The sequence below is a fragment of the Lepidochelys olivacea genome (assembly GCF_965140295.1).
Source record: "Lepidochelys olivacea isolate rLepOli2 genome assembly, chromosome: 2".
In the NCBI taxonomy this organism is placed as follows: domain Eukaryota; kingdom Metazoa; phylum Chordata; order Testudines; family Cheloniidae; genus Lepidochelys; species Lepidochelys olivacea.
This window is the reverse complement of record NC_140412.1, coordinates 226,516,274-226,534,647: the sequence shown is the minus strand read 5'-3', so window position 1 is coordinate 226,534,647 and position 18,374 is coordinate 226,516,274. Positions and strand designations below refer to the sequence as shown.

General features: G+C 40.6%; 1 protein-coding gene across 3 annotated transcripts in view; it reads left to right on the top strand.

Moving 5' to 3' along the window:
* Positions 1-18,374, top strand: part of CDK14 (cyclin dependent kinase 14) — a 505,344-nt gene that overhangs the window by 223,874 nt on the left and 263,096 nt on the right. For all 3 annotated transcript variants that reach the window (XM_084618492.1, XM_084618493.1, XM_084618494.1), the window contains one exon: positions 3,823-3,917. In XM_084618492.1, the coding sequence (XP_084474618.1) occupies positions 3,823-3,917 (95 nt within the window). The remainder of the gene's footprint in view (positions 1-3,822; positions 3,918-18,374) is intronic.

Below are 18,374 nucleotides of genomic sequence, written 5' to 3'. Positions count from 1 at the left end.
GTGGATAAGGAACTGGTTAAAGGGGAGATTACAACGGATCATACTGAAAGGTGAACTGTCAGGCTGGAAGGAGGTTACTAGTGGAGTTCCTCAGGGATCGGTTTTGGGACCAATCTTTTTAATACTGACCTTGACAAAAAAAAGTGGGAATGTGCTAATAAAGTTTGTGGATGACACAAAGCTGGGATGTATTGCCAATACAGAGAGGGACCGGGTTATCATACAGGAAGATCTAGATGACCTTGTAAACTGGAGTAATAGTAATAGGATGAAATTTAATAGTGAAAAGTTCAAGGTCATGCATTTAGGGATTAATAAAAAGAATTTTTATTCTAAACTGGGGATACATCAATTAGAAGTAACAGAGGAGGAGAAGGACCTCGGAGTATTGGTTGATCACAGGATGACTATGAGCAGCCAATGTGATATGGCCGTGAAAAAAGCTAATGCGGTCTTGGGATGCATCAGGTGAGGTATTTCCAGTAGAGATAATGAGGTGTTAGTACCGTTATACAAGGCACTGTTGAGACTTCATCTGGAATATTGTCTCCCCCATAATGTGTCTCCCATGTTTAAGAAAGATGAATTCAAACTGGAACAGGTACAGAGAAGGGCTACTAGGATGATCCGAGGAATGGAAAACCTGTCTTATGAAAGGAGACTCAAAAAGCTTAGCTTGTTTAGCCTGACCAAAAGAAGGCTGAGGGGAGGTATGATTGCTCTCTATAAACATATCAGAGGGATAATTGCCAGGGAGGGAGAGGAACTATTTAAGCTCTGTACCAATGTGGACACAAGAACAAATGGATATAAACTGGCCATCAGGAAGTTTAGACTTGAAATTAGACGAAGGTTTCTAACCATCAGAGGCGTGAAGTTCTGGAATAGCCTTCCAGGTGGAGCAGTGGAGGCAAAAGACACATCTGGCTTCAAGACTGGTAAGTTTATGGAGGGGATGGTATGATGGGATAGCCTAATTTTGGCAATTAATTGATCTTTGATTCTTAGCAGTAAATATGCCCAATGGCCTGGGATGGGATACTAGGGTGGGATCTGAGTTACTACAGAGAATTCTTTCCTGAGTGTCTGGCTGGTGAGTCTTGCCCACATGCTCAGGTTTTAGCTGATCTCCATATTTGGGGTCGGGAAAGAATTTTCCTCCAGGGCAGATTGGCAGAAGTCCTGGGGTTTTTTTGCCTTCCTCTGCAGCGTGGGGCATTGGTCACTTGCTGGAGGATTCTCTGCACCTTGAAGTCTTTAAACCACGAGTTGAGGAAATCAGTAGCTCAGACATAGGTCAGGGGTTTGTTACAGGAGTGGGTGGGTGAGATTCTGTGGCCTGTGTTGTGCAGGAGGTCAGACTAGACTATCATAATGGTCCCTTCTGACCTTAAAGTCTGAGTCTATGAGAGAATTAGCTATTACAGATGATAAACGAGAGGTAGGAGTAAGGGGGAATGTGTAGGAGGAGCGACTGAACAAAAACCTGAGGGTGTGTTGCTTACAATGTACTGTTTAAGCTTTAATGACCCATTTACAGTTTTTAACAATGAAGTAATAGCCATCTAGAGGAGGTAGCCTGAACAGTGAAGACTGAAAGAGGTCATAAATACTATTTCAGGATGTAGCTCTACTAAGCTTGTGTCAGGATATTTTTAATGCTTCCCTCTCAATGGGAGAGTGTGGAGTGGTGAGTTGAACATTCCTGATATCAAGCAGTAGTAAAAGCTACAGGAACTGGGGGGACTAAAGAAGAGGAAATCTCAGCCAGGATCCTTTGTGGCATTCTCCCAACTGTTCTATCAAGAGAAGGGGTTTGCCTTACCTTTGGCCAATGAGCCTGGGATCCAGCCTTCAAGTTCCTGTAGGAGTCACTTGAGGCCAAAGTCATCTATGTGGAACACTGGCTATGGATCCCTGGTGTGTCCCTGTTCCATCATCCTCCACCTCCTCACAGCATAGCTCCAGTAGTGGGGTGCTAGCAGGGACTGCCAAACAAGAATCCTTAAATGGAGTGGGGGCGAGTTGCATGTTGCAATGGAGTTGTTGCCCAGAGCTGTATTACATTTTCAGGGTAATCCCTAGAGGACCAGTTTGGGAGACAATGTGTGCCTGCCTCCACCCAAAGCAGGGCTGTCCATTCCTGATCTCCTTGGTGAGTCCCAACCCATCAGAGTACACTCTACTCTGTGCCATGGAAGTGTCTGAGCCTCTTCTGTGCATGGGAAGGAGGGATACCCACATGCAGATAATGTTGGTACAATCTGGTGCTTCATTATTTTCCAAAACAACAGGGAAGAGGAAAAATTAAAGTCACGGTAAATGACTACCGAGACATACTATATATTTCTGTGTAGTTATGTGTATAATACACTCCATGATGATGTCTGGAATGAATCCTTCTCAGATGTATGCATGACAAGTCACCAATGGCATGTTGATATTGGTAACAACACATGGCTTGTCATATCATATTCCTTAACTATGGCATATCTTGTGGAACATTAAATATACATGTAAATTTATGCATTGCGAAGCAAGCATTAAATATGCATTGCAGTGCAAAAGAAAATTTTTTGGGGGAAGGCGGAATCTTCTGCAGATTCAGTAGATAAAGATTTCTGTCACTATTCTAAAACGCTGATGTTAATAAGAAATATGAGTTGATAACATTTATAAAAAATATGAAAACACTACTTAACTTATTTTTCTATTATCACTGACTAATACAAATAGTTAATTCCCTCAAATCTGAACGTGAATGGGGGGAAGTTATCAAAGTGCTATGTACAGAATATGTGATTGCCTTTAATTAGAAAGCTCCTTTTGTGTTTTGCCTATGAAAGGGAAATGTCATTTTGAAAAATGTTCAGATCTTATCCGAGATAGATATTATGATTTTAGATTATAAAATCAACATACACATTTGATAGGCCAGAAGATAATGGTTTGATTCACTCAGTAGAGACCACTCAAGTGAAACCCCTGCTATTTCTGCCTTAGAGCAGGGTTCAGTTTGACTGGCAAAATGGAGAAGACAACATTGAGAGGAGGACAGCTTTATCCTCATTAGAGCTGTGAGAACAAATGATTTTTCAGTTCACTGGCTGTAATGAAAAACTGAGCGGGGGATGTCATTTTGGATACACCTGAGATGAAAAAAAAATCGTATTTTTCAGCAAACCAAAAAGTAAAAAAAAAACCACTTTGAGCTGAACAAAACATTTTGCTTTACTTATGAACACTTTTTTATAAATAAAATTGAAGTATATTTCAAAACAAAGTCATTCAAATTGAAAAATTTAACCCCCCTAAAAATGCAGGTTTGGGTCAAAGAAGACATTTCACAAATTTGTGTCAAATATACTGAATTGTTTTCATTTAATAAAAAAAAAAAAACCCTTAAAAATCTAGATAAAAACTGGAACATTTCACTTAAACATTTTCAAATTGAACTGTTTTGTTTTTGTCCAGATTTATTTTTAGGTTTTTTTTTTGTTTTAATTACCAAAACAATTCAGTGAATTTGACATAAATTTGTGAAATATTTTGGTTGATTCAAATCTGTTGTTTTTGCGTGAAAAGTTTTGGCCAAAAATTTTGCCTAACCCTAATCTTGAGACATGTGGAAGGATATAACTGAGGGCATTTTAGAACCTCTCAGGACCAAGCCATTGATGGCCAGCCAGCAAATGAAATCTGTAGAGTGACTGATTACCATTCTAATTATTTTAAAAACAAACGGGCTAATCCTTCACTAGAAAATATTTATTTCTGGTGGAAGTAACATGTTCTTTATAATGTGTATGTTTTCCTTTGCAGCTTCTCTTTTGAAAGGATTGAAACATGCTAACATTGTGCTACTTCATGACATCATTCACACCAAGGAGACATTGACACTTGTGTTTGAATATGTGGTAAGTAAAATTAATTTAACATGATAGGTAAGCTTGGGAGAGTTTAATTTTTGTTGGTAAATGTTGATTTTACCATACATACACAAAGTGACAAAAATGATTCCATCTATGATTATTGAAATGTTTACAGATAGGCAACATAAGAAAAATGCTGCTTGAGAACTTCAGAGTTTGATTTAAGGATATTTAGTTTGTATATTTTGATATGGGATTTTGAATATTTGTTTTAATGATTATAAGTTATAATATTTTGAATCTCAGTATGTACTGTCGAGAAATAATTGTCTGACCTCCCTCTTACAGCCAGCAACTGTGAAAATTTAAATTGATCAAAATAAAAAAAAGTACTTTAAAAGAAATGTTGTTATCCATTGAAATTATGAAAAAATAAAAATGGAATTCTGCCAAGCCTAGTTTTAGGGAATGATCCAAAGCCCATTGAAGTAAATGGAAAAACTCTCATTAACTTCAGTGGGATTTGGAACAGGCACATGATAACCCATTGCTCTCTCTGTAAGAGTGAATATTATAAAAGGAGCTGTTTTGTAATGGAATATCTTGAAACTGGAAAGCTTGCTACAATAGCCCTGTCTCTGAGGTGGTTAAGTGGCTGTAAGAACACTTCCGGTCACTGTAATGTTAAAATGACTTTTCAGCTGGTTTATTTAACATGTGTCCTGGGCCTGGCCTATTTGTGAGAACATTTTCTTTAGTGTCAGGATAGATGGTAATTAAAAAATAGGTAAGGAGAGCAAATAGGATTAAAATGCTCTACAGGTAATATCTATGAGTGTGACAACTGAAAATGACTTTTGTTGTGCATGGTTTCTGAAAGGACCTTCTTTAGTAAGCAATGTCAGTAAGGAAACTCTGATGCATACAATTTAGGCTTCATAGATTTATTTTTCCCCCGACTGATGTTTCAGCTATTAATTAAAACTTCATTTGCATAGTACACAGTGTAACGATCTAATTGTGTTCAGAGTATTACTTTCCCAAATCTTGGGCTTGAACTCCTAATTAATCTTTCTACATTTTCCTAAGACAGACATATGGTACCGGTGTAGAACTACTTCAGCATTTAGCTGTGGAATCATGCAATGTACCATCATAATTAACCTCCCAGTTTTCACAGATGGATCTAAGAACATGTAATTTATACGAAACAAATGAGTCTAGAGGAGATTTGGCTTTAATAGAATATCTGTCATTGTACTGTAGCCAATAAAGCTCTGCATTTTTTGCGTTATTAGTTTGGTTTTTTAAACTTTGACTGATTTTATCATAAAATTAATATGGACTGGATTAATACTTAAGAGAGTATAGTAGTTTTTCCCCCTCTTCTCGGTAGCATCACTTAATTTTTACAAGATGAAGTACACTGTTTATCATCTGGAGAAGACGTTCACCTCGTTTGTTTGCATATAAATGATATATTTTAATAATGTGGTTATTTGACTACAGAAGACTAGTGCAGAGCAGCTGCATACATCACTGTTTCCCTACATCAGGTGTAGAGACATCAACACAAATCTGATTCCTTTTGTTTAATCAATTATTCCAGTGTGCCTAACTTATAAACTGAATCAGCATTAAAAAAGTCTTGACATCTAATATTATGTAACAGACAGTGGAGATATATTTGTATAATTTTACATGAATACAGTTTTGCGATCTTATGTCAACTACTGTTTAGCTCTATTTAGTAGTGCTGGCTGAGAAATGAAAAATGTTTTCCATGAGAAATTTCATGGAATTTGTTGCCTTTTTTTGTCCTTTCAAACATCTTGCTTTTCCCAACCATCTCTAATATTTACACCTCCCCCATATGGAGTTAAAAATGCATATGCCCTTCTTCTGCAAAAAAATGTATGACACTTGCTTAATTTTGTGCCTGCGAGCAGTCCCATTGAACTTATAAATGATTTCTGAACTGGGGTCTTAAGGCTTACACCTATGAGGTGCTGAGTACTTTCAACTCTCATTAACTCATTGGAAGTTGAGGGTGCTCAGGACCTTGCAAGACTGAGGCCATTTCAGTTTCCAAGTTATAGTACTCAAAAGTAATTGGTAATGATATGAGGAAATAACTTCAATAACCATTATGGATCCTTTTGCAACAGTGAAATTCAACAATATATGGGGTACCATGTGGTGCAGGAACTCCACCCAAACACAGGGTGGCATGTAGGAAGAGAGATCAAGAAGGACTCACTCTACAATTCACTGGACCCAGAACATGGTGCAGGCAATCCATCCCCTTCCCTTCATGACAGCCTTCTCCCATTGCCATTGAATACAATTAGTCCTACATCTCAAGTAGTAGAAGTCTGTTCAGCAAGTTCAAGGTTCTGACTCTCCTGATGGTGCCTGATGGGGAAGTTGTTCCAGTTGTACATAACAAAATCTGCTTTACCCTTTTAATAAGAAAGAGTTTGAAAGAGATTACTTACAAAAATCTGTTATCTGTGCTATTTAGATTGCAAAGTTTAGCACTGGTAAGTTAGGAAAAGTCCATTTTAAGATAACCCATGCAACCTTAATTCTGACTCCCTGTTCATATGCATTATGATATAGTCTTCAATTACATGCTCACATGCTTTTCACAGGACCCTGGCCTCTGTCATTTCATTAGATGAGTTCAGAAAGGGGTAGAAATTAAGGTTGCCGGGGTAAAATTAGTTAAATTGGACTTTTTCCTGATTTCTGAGTGTTTGACTTTGCAACCGACATTTTTAATGCATTTTCTATCTATCATCCAACTGTCATATCTAGTCTAATCATCTGCAAGTCTAAAATGCCCAACATCTCAAACAGCTACACCTGAGCTTAACTTGATGCATGTGAGTGATCCCACTGAAGGCAGTGGGACTACTTTTGAGTAAAGTTAAACATGTGCATAAGTATTTGCAGGATTGAGGCCTAAAGACCTTACTGGAGGTTCATGTTTGCTTTAGTTCCTACCTATTGCTGATTTTATAATGATGTTTTGCTGCTCTAAAAGTGAAATCTTAGAACTATTATTATATTCTTACTAATGACAATTTCAAACTTAATAAAAATCTTTTGAGATGGAGTAATTAAATAAGTGATGAATGGTTAGTGATCTGAAAGAGCGCTCAGCAAATGGAGCCAGGAGGTTATCAATTTGGTGATGATTCCATAGATAAATTAATACTGATGGCATACTTTAGATTATCAGGGCTGTCCAATTTCAGAGCTGACCGTGAAACAGTAGAACGGAGTTTAGTTTCATGTAACACCCTTCAGACTCAAAGTATTGCAAAATGCTTTACAGTAATGAGTTAGAAATGGATAGTATAGTGACTGGATAGGCAAATGTGACCCCCATTATCTGCTCAGCAATAGCTCAAAATGGAAGTTGCTTTATTGGAATTTTGTCTGTCTACATAGTTGATTGATTTTATTTTTTATATATATAATCAAAGTCCCCCCCGCCCCTCCAAATTTTTTTTAACTTCCACTGATGGCCACCAGAATCAGGAAGGAAGGTCCTTGTTTGACAACTCATCTGACAGAAACACCTCCTCTGGTCCCACAGTGAAATGTTGTCCGCTTTGCATATAAAGCAAAGTCCTGGTGTGATATGTGACCCCACATCCTTCAGTCCCAGGAGAGACGTGCACCATCTGAATGACAGAACTAATATCAGTGTTGGATAATATATACTGTAGTTTAATATTAGGGCATAATTCTTAGCATGCTTTGGCGATTATTACATCGACTAATTATTCATGAATAATTGAGCATTATTCAAGCTCTGCTGAACAGAAGACTAAAGAGAAAAATTTAAATTTATAACTGATTGACTGAAAGGCACCTGCTATTCCCTGAATAGAGAGGAATATTTGGACTCCCTGGAACCATTGTTTCAAATCTTGGTAGGATTGACTCGGTCTTTCATCTTTCTGTGGCAGGTAAATTTGGTACTATGTAGTTAGCTGTATAGGGGTTTGTTACACAAGTCCCTAAAAATAAAAGTCTGATGCGCTCTGTGTGAATGTTGCAGTTGATGTCAATTTTTTTAAGATTCAGAGTTTCTCCTTGGGTCCTTGATTAAGTATTTCCCCTTCCTGCAGTGCAGTATGTTGTGTGCTGGGTGGCTGATGCCCTCCTCCCCCGGAGTTAGTTGCTTTTCCCTGTAGGATAGTATGTATGTTTGCTTCCCAATTTTTATAGTGTATTTTTTTAGGCCATTTGTAAATAATATTAGCACAATTTCTCCAAAATCAAATGAAAAATATTTTGACTCATCTTTAATAGTGGAATTATCTTCTATTTTTATCTCCCCTATTCCTGAAAATGCACTTTGTGGCTTATGAGACTGCAGACAAAAGCCTATTCACCAGCACACTCCAGTAGAGGAGCATGACTGTTTGCTCCCCTCCTGTAAAGGCCCTGTCAGAAGATGGTATGACCTTGTGGGGTGTTCCAGCTACAGAAAGGTGCATAAGCCACGTTCACACTGAGCCAACAGAGGAAGTGATGAGGGTTGCAGGTGAGAGATGAAGCAGAGCTCCTTGAAGAAGGTTTCATGTCTGCTTTTACTAAACTTGGCGCTAGTTGGAATTATTAGTTCTTCATTTGTCTTTTTAGAAGGAAGACAAATTTATCCATAAACATTAAACTAATTTAAAAAATCTCCAGTAAACGGTACAAGCTTAGTACAATGCAATCTCTAAACATTAATGAGATTTGTAGTATGACACATAATTATGCAGATATATTATCAATAACTGAACTGGTTATTATGTCCTTCAGTACTTGGCATATGAAAAATGAATATATCTAGTAATACTTTTCATTATGCTTTTAATATTTATGAACAAGAACTGAAATGAGAACAGATATGTGATAATTGAAAGCATGATTCTTAGTGAGGAATAATTATATTTATGCCTCAACTATGCTATTAATGGGGGGAAAAAGCTCCCAGACTAACAAGACTATATAATTTTAAACCAAGGATTTTCAGTTTACCTTTCCTATTTTAATCTTTGTGTGTCTCTTATTTTTTAAAATTACTTCCCATTAAAGATATAAGTTAATTCTCATTGGTTGATTACAAGACCCAAAACATAGTTTGCTTAAGCAATGAATTGGCTTAATAAATTGCATTCATTCCTATTTTTTGCACTCTGTCCTATGGCAGAAATATGTTTCTTGTTTGACATAAACACAGTTTGTACAACTATGTAGTGTGTTACAATTAAAAGAGCCACAGACCTGAATTTTCAAAAATGATTAGTGACTGGGTGCCCATCTTGAGACCCCTTAAAGGGGCCTGATTTAAGAAAACATTGAGCACCTTCCATCTGAAAATCAGGCCCCTTTAAGATTTTTTTTAAGTTGGGCACCCTAAATAGTCATTTTTTGATAACTTAGATCAAAATGCTTTTGTCTTATTTGTCAGAAGAGTAGAATTATACTAGTTGAAAATAAAGAGATCATTAAAAACGTTGATATGTCATAAAATCTGCATTAGTGAGTCAAATTCTTTTACATTTATCTGTGCCCTTTAGGGTCCCAGATTACTATGCAAACTATATACGGGGTCACTCATCTGCCTCTCGTGTCTGAAATCTCAGGAGGAGAAGGGGAGCTGGTGGTGAAGGGAGTCTCCTTCCCTTCTCCCTTTGGAAGGAAGAGGGAACAAGGAGTGGGGGTCTCTCTCCTTTATGGGAGAGGGAAAGTTAGTGGGAAGAGAGATCTTTTTGTACAGGAGTGAAAAGTAGATGGATCCAAAGCAGGAATCTCCTATTTTCCTCTCCTGTCAGTGGCTGCTCCTGCTTCACTGTCAGTAAAGACTTGAGAAGCCCAGAAACTCTCCAGCCAGGCACCAGCTTCTCTTGCTGCTCCACCTCTGATTGCAGTGCTTAGTGAGTCCTTCCTTCACCAGCCAGAAAGGAGGGGGAGATCTGAGGGAACAGGGTTCCCCCAAGTCTGGGAAAGGGGTGAAGCGAGGAGCTCTCCATTTGCTTTTAGTAGGGGAGGGAGAAAGCTGCTTTTCCCATTTCTTTTACCCTGCAGGCCCCCTGGTCTCTGCACAGAGAAGAAACGAAACATTTACATTGGACTGCTCAGTGAAAAAGCCAATAGAACATGGGTGGAGGAGCAGAGGGAGAGGAAATCCTATAGATGGAGAACAGGTGATAAGGGAATAAAGCTCTAGGGAAAGCATTGTTTTTCAAACCTTTTTTAATGAATAGATATGAGACCAGGTCCTGCTAAAGCTGGAGTGCAGTTTGGTGATGGAAACAACACTAGCTTGAGGAAGTGAGATTTCTGCAGGGATTTCTGAGGGCGAAAAAGGAAGTTTGCTTGGCACACAAGGAGGAGAAGGGAGATATAGACATAGGAGTCAGAAGGAACGAACGAAGAAATGAGTGTGAAAAGTAGACAGTGTCTGAGAGGGAGGGAAGATTTGCTGAGCATATTGAAGGGTTTCCATAGAATTGGAGGGGTAATGATGCCACTTAGGGGGGCATTCAACCCTGGCCCCTCCAGACAAACTTTGTGGAATTTCAATGGGGTTTTCTGCTTTTTTTTTTCATTTCTCTCACAACTGAAATTGGATGGACTGACCCAAGCATTAATAAATAATTAATAGATGTTTTAACAAATGGTTAATCAATTGTGCAACAGATCAATAAATTGCTTGTAACTATGGATTATAACCATTTAGAACACCTTCCACTGATATTCCTATAATCATAACACATTGCTTATCTCTGTATCATGATTTACATCTATTAACCCTTTTATAAACTCCGTATAAATGTTAAGTTTGACCAAAAAAATCCAAGCAATCAAGGACAGATAGTTTCTGAGTCAAACAGGTAAATGAAATCTTTAGAAATGAGTGAGCTGTCCTGTCTGATGACAAATCTCACTGGAAATATTTTATTTCCTTAAACACGATACATGTTCATAGAATCATAGAATATCAGGGTTGGCAGGGACCTCAGGAGGTCATCTAGTCCAACCCCATGCTCAAAGCAGGACCAATCCCCAACTAAATCATCCCAGCCAGGGCTTTGTCAAGCCTGACCTTGAAAACTTCTAAGGAAGGAGATTTCACCACCTCCCTAGGTAACACATTCCAGTGCTTCACCACCCTCCTAGTGAAAAAGTTTCTCTTAATATCCAACCTAAACCTCCCACACTGCATCTTGAGACCATTACTCCTTGTTCTGTCATCTGTTACCACTGAGAACCGTCTAGATTCATCCTCTTTGGAACCCCCTTTCAGGTTAGTTGAAAGCAGCTATCAAATCTCCCCTCATTCTTCTCTTCCGCAGTCTAAACAACCCCAGTTCCCTCAGCCTCTCCTCATAAGTTATGTGTTCCAGTCCCCTAATTATTTTTGTTGCCCTCTGCTGGGCGTTTTCCAATTTTTCCACATCCCTCTTGTAGTGGGGGCCCCAAAACTGGACACAGTACTCCAGATGAGGCCTCACCAATGTCAAATAGAGGGGAATGATCACGTCCCTCGATCTGCTGGCAATGCCCCTACTTATACATCCCAAAATGCCATTGGCCTTCTTGGCAACAAGGGGATACTGTTGACTCATATCCAGCTTTTCGTCCACTGTAACCCCTAGGTCCTTTTCTGCAGAACTGCTGCCTAGCCATTCGGTCCCTAGTTTGTAGCGGTGCATGGGATTCTTCCATCGTAAGTGCAGGACTCTGCACTTGTCCTTGTTGAACCTCATCAGATTTCTTTTGGCCCAATCCTCCAATTTGTCTAGGTCCCTCTGTATCCTATCCCTGCCCTCCAGTGTATCTACCACTCCTCCCAGTTTAGTGTCATCTGCAAACTTGCTGAGGATGCAATCCACGCCATCCTCCAGATCATTAATGAAGATATTGAACAAAACCAGCCCGAGGACCGACCCTTGGGGCACTCTGCTTGATACCGGCTGCCAACTAGACATGGAGTCACTGATCACTACCTGTTGAGCCCGACAACCTAGCCAGCTTTCTATCTACCTTATAGTCCATTCATCCAGCCCATACTACTTTAACTTGCTGGCAAGAATATTGTGGGAGACTGTGTCAAAAGCTTTGCTAAAGTCAAGGAACAACATGTCCACTGCTTTCCCCTCATCCACAGAGCCAGTTATCTCATCATAGAAGGCAATTAGATTAGTCAGGCATGACTTGCCCTTGGTGAATCCATGCTGACTGTTCCTGATCACTTTCCTCTCCTCTAAGTGCTTCAGAATTGATTCCTTGAGGACCTGTTCCATGATTTTTCCAGGGACTGAGGTGAGGCTGACTGGCCTGTAGTTCCCCAGATCATCCTCCTTCCCTTTTTCAAAGATGGGCACTACATTAGCCTTTTTCCAGTCGTCCGGGACCTCCCCTGATCGCCATGCGTTTTCAAAGATAATGGCCAATGGCTCTGCAATCACATCCGCCAACTTCTTTAGCACTCTCAGATGCAACGCGTCCAGCCCCATGGACTTGTGCATGTCCAGCTTTTCTAAATAGTCCCGAACCACTTCTTTCTGCACAGAGGGCTGGTCACCTCCTCCCCATGCTGTACTGCCCAGTGCAGTAGTCTGGGAGCTGACCTTGTTCGTGAAGACAGAGGCAAAAAAAGCATTGAGTACATTAGCTTTTTCCACATCCTCTGTCACTAGGCTGCCTCCCTCATTCAGTAAGGGGCCCACACTTTCCTTGACTTTCTTCTTGTTGCTAACAATCCTGAAAAAACCCTTCTTGTTACTTTTAACATCTCTTGCTAGCTGCAACACCAAATGTGATTTGGCCTTCCTGATTTCGCTCCTGCATGCCCGAGCAATATTTTTATACTCCTTCCTGGTCATTTGTCCAATCTTCCACTTCTTGTAAGCTTCTTTTTTGTGTTTAAGATCAGCAAGGATTTCACTGTTAAGCCAAGCTGGTTGCCTGCCATATTTACTATTCTTTCTACACATTGGGATGGTTTGTCCCTGTAACCTCAATAAGGATTCTTTAAACTACAGCCAGCTCTCCTGGACTTCTTTTCCCCTCATGTTGTTCTCCCCGGGGATCCTGCCCATCAGTTCCCTGAGGTTGTCAAAGTCTGCTTTTTTGAAGTCCAGGGTCCGTATTCTGCTGCTGTCCTTTCTTCCTTGTGTCAGAATCCTGAACTTGACCATCTCATGGTCACTGCCTCCCACTGCCTGCCATCCACTTTAGCTTCCCCTACTAATTCTTCACGGTTTGTGAGTAGCAGGTCAAGAAGAGCTCTGCCCCTAGTTGGTTCCTCCAGCACTTGCACCAGGAAATTGTCCCCTACACTTTCCAAAAACTTCCTGGATTGTCTGTGCACCGCTGTATTGCTCTCCCAGCAGATATCAGGGTGATTGAAGTCTCCCATGAGAACCAGGGCCTGCTATCTAGTAACTTCCGTGAGTTGCCAGAAGAAAGCCTCTTCCACCTCATCCCCTTGGTCCGGTGGTCTGTAGAAGACTCCCACCATGACATCACCCTTGTTGCTCACACTTGTAAACTTAATCCAGAGACTCTCAGGTTTTTCTGCAGTTTCATACTTGAGCTCTGAGCAGTCATACTGCTCTCTTACATACAGTGCAACTCCCCCACCTTTTCTGCCCTGCCTGTCCTTCCTGAACAGTTTATATCCATCCATGACAGTACTGCAGTCATGTGAGTTATCCCACCAAGTCTCTGTTGTTCCAATCACATCATAATTCCTTGACTGTGCCAGGACCTCCAGTTCTCCCTGCTTGTTTCCCAGGCTTCTTGCATTTGTGTATAGGCACTTGAGATAATTCGCTGATCGTCCCTCTTTCTCAGTGTGAGGCAGGAGCCCTGCCCTCTCGCGCGCTCCTGCTCGTGCTTCCTCCCGGTATCCCACTTCCCCACTTACCTCAGGGCTTTGGTCTCCTTCCCCCGGTGAACCTAGTTTAAAGCTCTCCTTACTAGGTTAGCCAGCCTGCTTGCGAAGATGCTCTTCCCTCTCTTTGTTAGGTGGAGCCTGTCTCTGCCTAGCACTTCTCCTTCTTGGAACACCATCCCATGATCAAAGAATCCAAAGCCTTCTCTCTGACACCACCTGCGTAGCCATTCGTTGACTTCACGATTCGACGGAGTTTTTGCACTTGAATAGGTTAATACTCTTTTTAGTGCACACAACACAAAATTGGATAAATTTTTCAATTTGACCTTTTATAAGCGGCTAATCCTCATAGAGGGCTAATTGCTTTGTTACAAATTTATTTTTTATTTTACAAAATATTATATTATAAGCATTTAATAAAGACATGGGAGATTCCCAACAGGTGTAAATTGTTTTAGGACCACTTAATTCAAGGAACATAGGCCTAAGAAAATTTTCATAAGCTGAGGATCTGCCTCTTTATTCTGAGCATGCCAGGTAGAAAGTCTTTCTAATATTTTGCAATATGATGCTAACTGTCTCACTGAAATAACATAGTTGGTATCTATGTACTTTCTTTAACTAATATTTCTTCATAATAGGCCTGCAATGACCTTTATCTGAAGATCTCAAAGCACTTGAGGAGTAGTGACTTTACCTTCCCAACACCTCTCAAGTGGTGTTACAGATGAGACTGAGATATAATATAGTAGTAGTATTCCCATTTTACAGATGGGGAAAATAAGGCAAAGAGAGATTAAGTGGTTTGCATGAGGGTGTAGTACAAGCCTGTGGCAGAGCTAAAATTTTTAAGGGTCTGAGTTTGAGATGCTGAGTACCTTTAACTGCAGTTGAAGTCAGTGCTCAGCACCTGTGAAAATTAGGCCCTAAATGGTTAGGCCCTGTAACTGCAGTGTTGACCCTCCTTGAATGTAATGTAGGTTAAAGGTGCTTCAGGCCATTAATGGGAGTGAAGCGATTCCCAGCTTCTGTAGACATACCCGTGCTAAATCTGCTCGAGTTTGTCATTGTCTTCATCTTTCATCTCACTTCCGTATTTGGGGCTGGCAACTCTTATAGCCTTCTTCTAAAACTTGTGATTGTACACCTGGCTGTCATGCAAATTGGTCTTCCTAAGATCCATTGATGAACCAAGTCTTTGTCTTCTCCCTTGATCATCTTCCATCCATGATCATTGTAAGGGCCATCTACCAATATAACTCCCAATTCTGTGCTGGATATGCCCATACCAAAGTAGCCTAGCCTCCCTCAACTTATCTTTAATTGGGGGCAACCAGTTAGGGGGTGGCAGGCCAGGCTGTTTGCTGAACATATTTTAAGTACATAATTTTAGCACATATTTAGAGTCTTTGTACACACCCCATACCTATGTAACCCCTTGGGGTTTAGAGAGCATGGCCCCTTTTAAATCTTTTTCCCAGTGGGGAGGGCGAGCAGTGAGAGAAAGGATGGAAACTTGGGGGTGTGGCTCTGGAGCCCGGGTAAGAGAAGGGCTGCAGCCAGGAGGCCCTGGACAAAAAGTGAAGGAGAGAGGCTACCTGCCTGAAGCCTGGGAAGGACAGGGTGGCCGATCAGGGACACTCAAGTACAGGAGCCAGGAGGCGCACTGTGCCAGGGAGGAATCGCCAGAGAAGGACAGCCTGGAGCTGGATCCAGTATCACTGCTGCCCAGAGCTGCATGGGGCTGTGAGTACTGGGGCTTGTGACTCTGCACTGGGAATAAGGAGGGAGGCTGCTAGCTAGTTAAGTGGGGAGGTGGTTGCTCTGTGTGGCTTTGCAGAGAGCGGCAGAAGAGGGCACCGGAGGGGTTTGCTGGGGAAAGTTCACTGGCGCTGAAGATGACGAGGCGCACCCAAGACTCACCATTGAACTGGAATTTTGCTCAGGACTCCTGAACTCTGTGTCTGTGACACATTGCTCAGTGTCTGCCCTTTCAGACTGTGCTACCGCTGGGCCTGTGAGGCCTTGGTTTGGATGCAACCTTGTTCTACTGCTCCCCCTATACTTCCCATTGTTGTTTTTCTCCTCTCATCCCTCTGTAAATAAATATTTCCCTTTATTATATCCATTGTACTTTTCCTGTGGGTGGGTGTGTTCACTCTGGGGGGGGGGGGGAGGGTTTGAACAGGTGCCCGTGGGGTGGAGGGAATTTTACCTGCTGCATTCCTGAGCGCGCTGTCTCTTGGCCAGAGCTGCCTGCAGAGCAGACTCCATCTTGGCCACGAGGGCGCTAAAGTTACACATATGTCATGCAAGAATATTAATGATCAGTAAGTCATTAGTTTTCCAATGGTCTCTTACCTGGCACCTTTTAGATTCAGATGATGACAACAGTGTGTTAGGTGTAATGAGTATGTCAGGTCTGACAAGAGTAGCTGACACAGAGTAGTAAACTGCAAATGGGCCTCTGTGTCACCAGCTCCATTTTGTTTTGACTACAGTAGTCATTCCATTATATGTAGTCTAGATAAGACAGACACATCCTTCTGGCACACCTCTGCATCACAAATTCCACCCAATTAGTTCTCTTAGCACACAATCCTAAGCCTTCTCCAAGTCAAAAAACCCCAAGCCCATTTGATGGTTCTGCTGGAGCTAGCCCATGAAAAATAGTAGTGAAGCCACAGTAGCACGGGCAGCGGCAAGCGGCAGCATGGGCCAGCTGCCTCAAGTACAAACCCATTGAGACCCAGCTAACCTGTGGTGCCGCACACCAATGCCTGGGCTACCATGGCTATACTACTGTTTTTAGCATGCTAGCTAAATGAGAGCTGCTAGCATGAGTGTCTGTCCACTTGATCTGGAAACCACGCTCCCAGCTCCAAGTGTAGACTTACTCTTAGAGGGAGGATGATCATGTAGTTAAAGCACATAACTTAGAACCAGATCTGAGCTCTATTCCTGGATCGACAGCACCTTTCTTATGTGGTTTTCCTCAACTGTGAAATGGGGATAATAATTAAAATTAACTTACCTCAAAGAGAGGAGTGGTGAGGTTTAATTAATCAATGTTTATAAAATGCTTTGTGATCCTCAGGTGTAAATTGCTATTAAAGTATAAAGTGGTAGGTGCTTTTAGTCTACTGTTCCTGGGGGTAGAGGGTTGGGGAAGAAACAAGGAAACTAAAATATTAAAACATATGTTGCTCTAACCTTTTGTTATTTAAAACACTCAAAAGTTAGGAAGTGAATAAGTTACAGTTCTCTTACCAATATAAACTAAAGTATATATGGCATATGCAATGTCTTCTATTCCTCTTCCTTTATAAATGTTTTATGTATGCTATTTATTATTGTTTATATTATAGGAGGTGCAATATTGCTATGAGAACCTTACATTTTCCTCTCCTTACATCTGAAGTACACTTGACATTGCATTATTATAAGTTTACGTATCTTAATTGCTTTATTTTGAATTTGAATGTGGTGTGTGTTCACACATATTAGCTACATGTTTCCAAGCAAAAGTATGTGGACATAAATGTCTCTGGAGGAGATGGGGGATGGCTGAGGTACAGAGATATGGAGAGGAGGGGATTTTTGTCCATCAGGGAAGTGCAAGAGTAAGCCCTGGACTCTCCTGTTGCCTCCGCAATTCTATGGAACATGTATTTTGGAGTTTACATCCAAGAACTCCCTCCACAAAGACAGTTCAGCCTTCTCTGAAAGTAATCTATGCCCGTGGCACAAATCCAGGAGTTCTCCATGTACTTAAAGGAAACTTTGCATTAATTAATAACCAAAAAATGTTTTCCTCAAAGAACCACCAAAACCATGAGAAAATCACATATCAGTGGCATATCTGTTTGCTTTACAGAACACCTTGGTTAGACTTGGTGCATAAATTATGTGCTTTTTCTTCTTCTATACAGTATCACCCATGTGTTTCTGAGTAAATTTGTCCTTGTTGCTAGTTTGTGGGAATTCCAAGACACTAGAGACATCTGTTAGCAAAATTGTTTTCAAAGGTTTTTCTTTTTTTAAAATCCCTCATATATGTTCTTCTCCTTGACCCCTTGCTGCATCAGCCTTGCTGGTCTTGTTTCCATCCCTTCTCTGTCTGAAAATTGCATGAGTATCACTTTGTGAAATAGCTTTCAGGAGGATTCTTAGGGATGTGGTGAACCCCTTCCTTTCCAATATAAGGGAATAGAGATCATCATTATATGAATATTTCCATTGCTTTCCATTGTAAAGAATTCTGTGACATTCTTAGAAGCTTCAGAAATTTTAAATGTGGTGACTAAAACTGTACTATAGCAATCAACAGATTACTTTATAGATTTCATTTAAATAAAATTAACTTTCCTGTGATCTTTTGTAACCTCCATTTTAAATGTTACTGCAGCTATCAATGTTTTTGGTAAACTGTATTGTCAGTTTAAGAATTTGTTAGTGAAAATGGGAAACTTTCAGTCAGTAAAACCGCTAGGGCATAAATAATGTGTGCACTCTTTTTAACAGGAAAGAATGGCTTGAAACAGTCTTGCTGCCTCAGTGAAACAATACAATCTGTCTGCTGCCAA